The sequence below is a fragment of the Engraulis encrasicolus genome, chromosome 1 (genome assembly GCF_034702125.1).
Source record: "Engraulis encrasicolus isolate BLACKSEA-1 chromosome 1, IST_EnEncr_1.0, whole genome shotgun sequence".
Lineage (NCBI taxonomy): Eukaryota > Metazoa > Chordata > Actinopteri > Clupeiformes > Engraulidae > Engraulis > Engraulis encrasicolus.
Genome location: NC_085857.1, coordinates 47,168,924 through 47,176,107, shown reverse-complemented (window position 1 = coordinate 47,176,107; position 7,184 = coordinate 47,168,924). Strand labels below are relative to the sequence as shown.

The 7,184-nt window shown below is 41.4% G+C and overlaps 1 protein-coding gene across 1 annotated transcript in view; it reads left to right on the top strand.

Moving 5' to 3' along the window:
- Positions 1 to 1,305, top strand: part of LOC134457721 (uncharacterized) — a 9,059-nt gene extending 7,754 nt beyond the window's left edge. Inside the window, exons 7-8 of the mRNA XM_063209699.1 lie at positions 210 to 262; positions 547 to 1,305. Of these exons, the coding sequence (XP_063065769.1) occupies positions 210 to 262; positions 547 to 921 (428 nt within the window). The 3' untranslated portion in view covers positions 922 to 1,305. The remainder of the gene's footprint in view (positions 1 to 209; positions 263 to 546) is intronic.
- The last annotated feature ends 5,879 nt before the right edge of the window (positions 1,306 to 7,184 follow it).

Sequence of the window (7,184 nt, the reverse complement as noted above, 5' to 3'; positions counted from 1 at the left end):
GTTTCCTGGTTCTATTATGGCCCCCTTTAGGCAGACCAAGGCAGACCTAAGGACTGTTCTATTCATTGTAGGAGCATTATGACACGCCCCTTTACGCAGACCGGAACCTGGTCGCGTTAGGTGCCCATAGAAACCTATTATGTTGGCATATCTCTATAGAATATCTCTGCAGAGACTCTGCTCTGATTATGTTTGTCTTTCATCACCAGGGCAAAATATGACACGTACAACGACCCTGGCAGGCACAAACAACAGCAGACAGGTCAGATTTCATGTTGATTCATTTCCAACTTTCAACATTTACCGGTAATCATTTAGATAAAGCCTCTCTCTCTTTCTCTCTTTCGTGTGTGTGTGTGTGTGTGTGTGTGTGTGTGTGTGTGTGTGTGTGTGTGTGTGTGTGTGTGTGTGTGTGTGTGTGTGTGTGTGTGTGTGTGTGTGTGTGTGTGTGTGTGTGTGTGTGTGTGTGTGTGTGTGTGTGTGTGTGTGTGTGTGTGCGCGTGCGTGCGTGTGTGTATGTGCCCCTTTCTCCCTACCCTTGTTTAGGTCATCGCTACGGAAGTCATATATGATGACGTTCCCCCCATGGGTCTGCATGAAAGAATAGGTGCTGCTGATCGGTCCTCCATTGGAGCCAGAGCCAATCTGCCATCAGACCTCTCAAATGACAATACACACACCTACTACAACATTAGAGAAACAACTGGGCAGGCACAGAATGCATCCACCTGTGATGCCACAATGCCTTCGGAATTGCCTGTTTACGATTCCGTTCCGAATCCAGACATGTCAGCCGACAGTGTCGCTTACGTTAGTTGCGTTTTTACAGAAAATAATGGGACTTCTTCTGGCTCTAAGACTGTTACAGAGGGTAAAAAGTGTATTTATGCCTCGATAAATCATCAACAGGCCTCAAAATAACCTCTGTCTCTCCGTCACCACGTTTGTAAAGAGCAAGGCGCATACATGTACGTAGCTCTCTATTTTACACACATTGACGGGTATTATAACTATTATGCTGTCAATGTTTTCACAACAGTTATTTTATGGAATATCCTTCGACTAAACATTAAAATGGCAGAATGTCTGTCCTGACCGCTTTGGAAATAGGTGTTTGACGATTTTACATCAAATCTTTTGGATAGTCTGTATCTGTATCATCATATATCCATAAAAACACCAAACCAAATCAAGCCAAAAAAAAAAATATTCTACTTATCGCGCCTTAGTATGTCCTGTTGTGAGCGATTAAGCTCACTGAACATATTCACACATTTGAAATTCATTATTGTGTTTTCAACCTGTAGAGAAAATAAAATAATTTTTTGGTACAACTTTTACAAACATGATGTGTCTGTTTGTATCAAAGGAAATTTGGATGGTTTTTCATGGGTGTTCTACACTTACACTTTATGGGTATTTGAATAATGGTAGACCAACAAAACAATATTCCCATTAGTTAAGAACTGCATTATGATATGTCATATAGCATACCATACATGTATATCTTAAGACCCGACCGATATATCGGGCCGATATTTAGCATTTTTTGGATATCGAATCGGCCATGCTTTCAATACATTTTCACCGATAAGTTTGTATAACTTTCACAACCAATTTTGCAGCCGTTTCATTCTGAATGCATCTTCTATTCTGCTCTCCCCACTTTGAGTACACGAGAGTTCATTATTATAACTAAATAAATGTGTGTATATAATAATAATAATAATTTATATTTCATAAAATTTTATTATGAACAATATTTCTCTAGGCTATATCGGTTGCACATATCGGTTATCAGGCTCCCTTTTCCATAAATATCGGTATCGGCCCTGAAAAAAAAACATATCGGTCGGGCCCTAGGTAGTATATCTCATATCATTTACATACCATCTATCTCAAATTTTATCCCAATGGGGCACTGACACATACATCGAGTATGGTTGTGAAAGGTGGAGAGATGGGCCTTGGTTGGAATCAGTATAGCGGGGGCTTTGTCATGGTAACGTTTGGGAACCCCTGGTCTAACCAGCCTGTTGACGCTCCATGAAATGTTGCTTCTCATGATAGTCTGTCAAACCGAACTATCTAAAACTTGTCTGTCAGGCAATGGCACAGGTGAGTGAAGGAATTGGGGGTTTGATCAAGTGTAACTCCAAACATTAAGAGGCATTTCAGGAATGTGAGCTAGACATCTATCTTTGCATCTATCTCAGAGAAATGAGCTGACAACCCCAGTTGGCTCTTCCAAAGTCTCGAAGAGACTTCCACTTTCGATAGCCAGGCTGCTCCATGACAGCATTGCCTTGTTGCAACCCTGATCCATTGGACATGGCTTGTTAAGTCAACAACTCCCCCTGCTGTTGAAATGTTGAATTACCAATATGTGCAATCAGAGATGGGAAACTGGAGCCCTGACCAACAGTACAGAAAACTTTGTTACACCATGCAACACACATATAGATGTGGATACTTTTACATACGTGTGTGTACAACTCAATGTGTGATAGCCTAGGCTCCCATGAAGATTTCCCACAAACACACAGATACAGGCACAGTGGCGTGCACAGACATTTTGTGGGTCAGGTGCTCGAGGTGGAGGCGGTGGGCATGAGGAACTTCCAGCTGCCTTACCAGGCTACAAAGTGTGTTATATCGGGGAATTGTCACATGCTTTTTTATCGTCAAGCATTTGTACCGTAGATTATTATGTCAACATGAACCACAGTACATTGTGAAAAAAAATCCAAAAAGAACTTTCAAAGTTGCAGGTGCTTTAGCACCACAACGTCCCTATCTGTGCACGTCTATGTACAGGTGTACAGCACACAAACAAACAGGAAAGGTCAGCAAAGGTCAGGCAAGGTCTCTCTTCCTCTCTCTTATGTGGCCCTTCTCTATTCTCTCTCTCTCTCTCTCTCTCTCTCTCTCTCTCTCTCTCTCTCTCTCTCTCTCTCTCTCTCTCTCTCTCTCTCACCCCCCCCTCCTTCTCTCTCACCCGTTATCAATTGCTCTTGTATTGTATTGTATATCTATTTAAGGCAATAAAAATGAAAAAGGGAAGGAGGAACAAACATTGAGGTACAGATGCAAGCACAACACAGACAGATTCATAACGAAGCAAACCAGCAGCACAACCCAGAGGGACAGTCCGTATGTGCTCTTCCTATCTTAGAATGGAGAGGCTTTTTCTCTTTACCGTCCTCTCATGTCTCAGCCCAGGTAAGCCATCTATTTATCTATGTATACAATGTCCTGCATGTAGGCCTATGTGAATAAGTGAAAGCTGTGAAGTGAAAGCCCAATTGGGAAACTCAAACTCCCATTGTCATGTAGGAAAACCCTTTCAAAAACAAGATGTGTCAAGAGGTATTCCTCCCATATACAAAAAAATGATAAACTTACATACTGCATGTGTTTGTCTGTCTGTGTGTCTGTTTGTTAGTGCATCCGTCAGTCTGTCCATTCGTCCACCCAACACCGGCATCTGCCTCTTTGGCTCTGTCCATCTGCCTAATTGCCTACTGTATTCTGAAAGTGAAAGAAAAGTGAAAGCCCATTGGGAAACTCCAACTCCCATTGTCATTATCACACAAGTGAACAATGCACACTGCACACAACGAAATTGCATTTATGCCTCACCCGTGCAAGGGGGCAGCCCTCAGTGGCGCCCCATGGGGAGCAGTGCGGTGGGACGGTACCATGCTCAGGGTACCTCAGTCATTGAGGAGGATGGGGGAGAGCACTGGTTGATTACTCCCCCCACCAACCTGGCGGGTCGGGAGTCGAACGATCTGTGATGCAAGTCTGACGCCCTAACCGCTCACCCATGACTGCCCTATTCTGTTTTGTCAACCTGAGAATTGTCAGCATGTCTCTCTTTGATTGCCTGAACAACTGTGCCTGCCCGTCAATCTGTCTGTCTTTGTGCCATTTTCTGTCTCTTCATCAAATATTCCTGTATGTCTGTCTGTCTGTCATATTATATTTTTTCAATTGGGATCATGTCAACAAGCATAACTTGATAACATGTCTGTCTCTGTCACCTCACTTACAGCTGTAGAAGCACAGGACCTGAGAGTGACAGGCTACACTGAGGGCCAGGTGCATATCAAATGTGAATATGCACGGAAAGATATGGAACGGGATAAGTACCTCTGTAAAAAGAATTTGTTCAGCTGCGCGGATCAAATAAGAACTGCCCTAAAAGACCAATGGGTGAATGAGAGCAGATTCTCCATCTATGATGACACTCGGGGAAGATTCTTCACAGTGACCTTTGGAGAACTCACTGAACAGGACTCTGGGGGATACTTTTGTGGCGTGAACAGGCCTGGCAATGACAAACGACGTGCGGTCAACTTGACTGTGAAAACAGGTCAGCTAAATAACATACATGTTGTTTAAAGGGACACTGTGTGAGATTTTTAGTTGTTTATTTCCAGAATTCATGCTGACCATTCACTAATGTTACATTTTTCATGAATACTTACCACCACCATCAAATTCTAAGTATTCATTATGACTGGGAAAATTGCACTTTTCATAGATGAAAAGGGGGATCTTCTCCATGGTCCGCCATTTTGAGTTTCCAAAAATAGCCATGTTTAGCTGCAAAAATTACTCTACTTGGAGTATACTAGAAAATATTTGTTTATTATTTAGAAAACTTCCATGTAAAGATCAAATTTGGCAATTGGCAGCCCAGTTTCAATGAGCAGCATAGTTGCAGTACCCTTTTTGACCATTTCCTGCACAGTGTCCCTTTAAAGGAGCACACCTGCCAATTTCAATGTGCTGTTGTATTGCTCACGCTACCCTTGACTTGTCAGAAGCTGGTGACGCCACAGTTTTTGGCCCAGCCCTTTCCGAGTTATGAGCTATTCTAATGGGGGCAACTTTTGTTTACATTTTTTAAAAAATGAGCATAATATTTTTGAGCAAATATTTTCCCAAAAGGTATCGCTGTTTGCTAGCTGTCTGCTGATGTTGCATAACCTTTTGGATGTTTTTGGGAATAAATAAAAAAAAAAAATTGAAATGTAAACAAAAGTTGCCCCCATTAGAATAGCTCATATCTCGGAAAGGGCTGAGCCAAAAAATGTGGCGTCACCGGGTACTGACAAGTCAAGGGTAGCGTGAGCAATACAACAGCACATTGAAATTGGCAGGAGTTGCCCTTTAAATGCTTTTAAAATTGTTGTTTCTATTGTGCCTGAGCTGTAGCCACTTCACAATTGATCATCTTCTTTATATTACCTGCCCTCTCACACTCTAAAGTGGGCAAAAGGAGGGGTCCTCAAATACAACAATAACACTAGCACTAAGCTAGACTTTCCCACACTGTCAACACAATTGTCCTCTAAAATCTCAGCTTTGATAAAAATCTGAAGGTTCTCGAACCCTTATCGATAAGCCCACCCCTTATCAATACCCCTCCTATCTAATCCATTCATTATTCCCGCCCATACACCTCCACCTAATCAAAACCCAAGTTCTATTCAGTTATTATTTTTTGTAAAGAGTTAAACACTAAATGATCTGTGTAATGTGTTCCTCTTTAATCTACTTAATATTTTACTAAAATGTTAATAAATTGTTTCTAGCTGTAATAGAGCCCAGATGAGAACCTCTTCACTCTTTTCTGAAAATAAAGCTACATCCTATCAACATTGCGATGGCGTGACAAAAGGTTTAGCCTTAAAATAAGCTATTGCTATTTTGATAACCACGGTATACTGTAAGTTTGTGCTCTTCAAAAAGAATGAAAAACATTTCCATCTAAAACTTGAATAACTTTCCAGATGACTGTTGTACGGATCCTCTCAACATAACATCCTATGAAGAAGAGGCCGTGAGCATTAGCTGTCGCTACCCAGCCGGAGTGAAAAGGACATCCAAGTTCTTCTGCCGTAGCTCCAATTCATCTCCAAACTGTACATACACTTTGGCAACCACAGTGGACCAGCCCTCCGTTGAAGACGAGAACCTAACACTGCATGACAACCGAGCAAAGAACGTTCTAGAAGTGTCCATAAGGAACGTCACCATTGGCGATGTCGGGTTCTACTGGTGTGGCATACACCAGAACACACACATCACCTTGTTCAAAAAAGTCCAGTTAGCCTTGACCAGTAAGTGAGATAGTAATATTGCATCACAATCACACAATAATAGGCTATTTAAAGATAGCTCAGTCATATGACTGCCATGATTATTTAGATTTCCTATTTTATCATTGGTTTACTATTATAAAAATTTCAGCTACTCAGAAGAGCTCATGTCTCTTTTTTATACCCTCCTAAACAGACAGTAGTGCCCTGATTAGCTTACATCGTTGAATTTGCCATTGCACTTGTGCTAATGCTATCGTTAAGACTGAACTACACACTGACCATCAGACTGTGTGTGTATGTTGATGCTGTGTTTTGTCCTTCCACAGGCTTCCACAGTGTTGTGAACAGACTACCAATGTCACAAATTTCTCAGAGGGTGCACAGCGACTGTCAGAATCCCTAATAATGACTACCGAAGTGCTGTGGTTTTCCTTATCACAGGTTGGTGCTGTGAGCAAACGACCAATGTCACCGAAGTCTCAGATGGAGAGACGGCAGACATCACCTGCCCTTACCCAGTGGGCTATGAGGAACAGGAGAAGTTTTTCTGCAAGGGGGAGCATCACCATAGCTGTGCTGATCTCATCTCTGTCAACAAGACTGGTCTGATTTTAATATAAGATAGCCTTGTATAGCCTATCCATCTCTTTCTATTTTCGCAATAAATAAACATTTTGACATTAAAGTTGATTATTAGATAATTTATCATAGAGTATGTCAACACATGGAAATTGACCAGTAGTTCTGATTTATATTTTATCATGAATAAAGAACAAATATGAAATCATTGGGGGAAAAAATGTGGCGATACAATGTTTCTGCTGGAGAGTGATTTTGTGTTCAATTACAATTCTGTATTATTGATGTTGATGATACCGGACGCTGGTTAAGTGATGTTGCACCGTTTCTGGAAATAAATTCATTTAACACCTTCCCTTGAGAGAAATTTGTCGTTTTCCTGTAATTCCATCTGTCTGATGATGTTACTTCCAGTTTTAATTATCATTGAATCATATGGTACCAGCTAGTTGCTAGTTGTTACTAGTTGCTTAACTCAAGGAGAGGTGT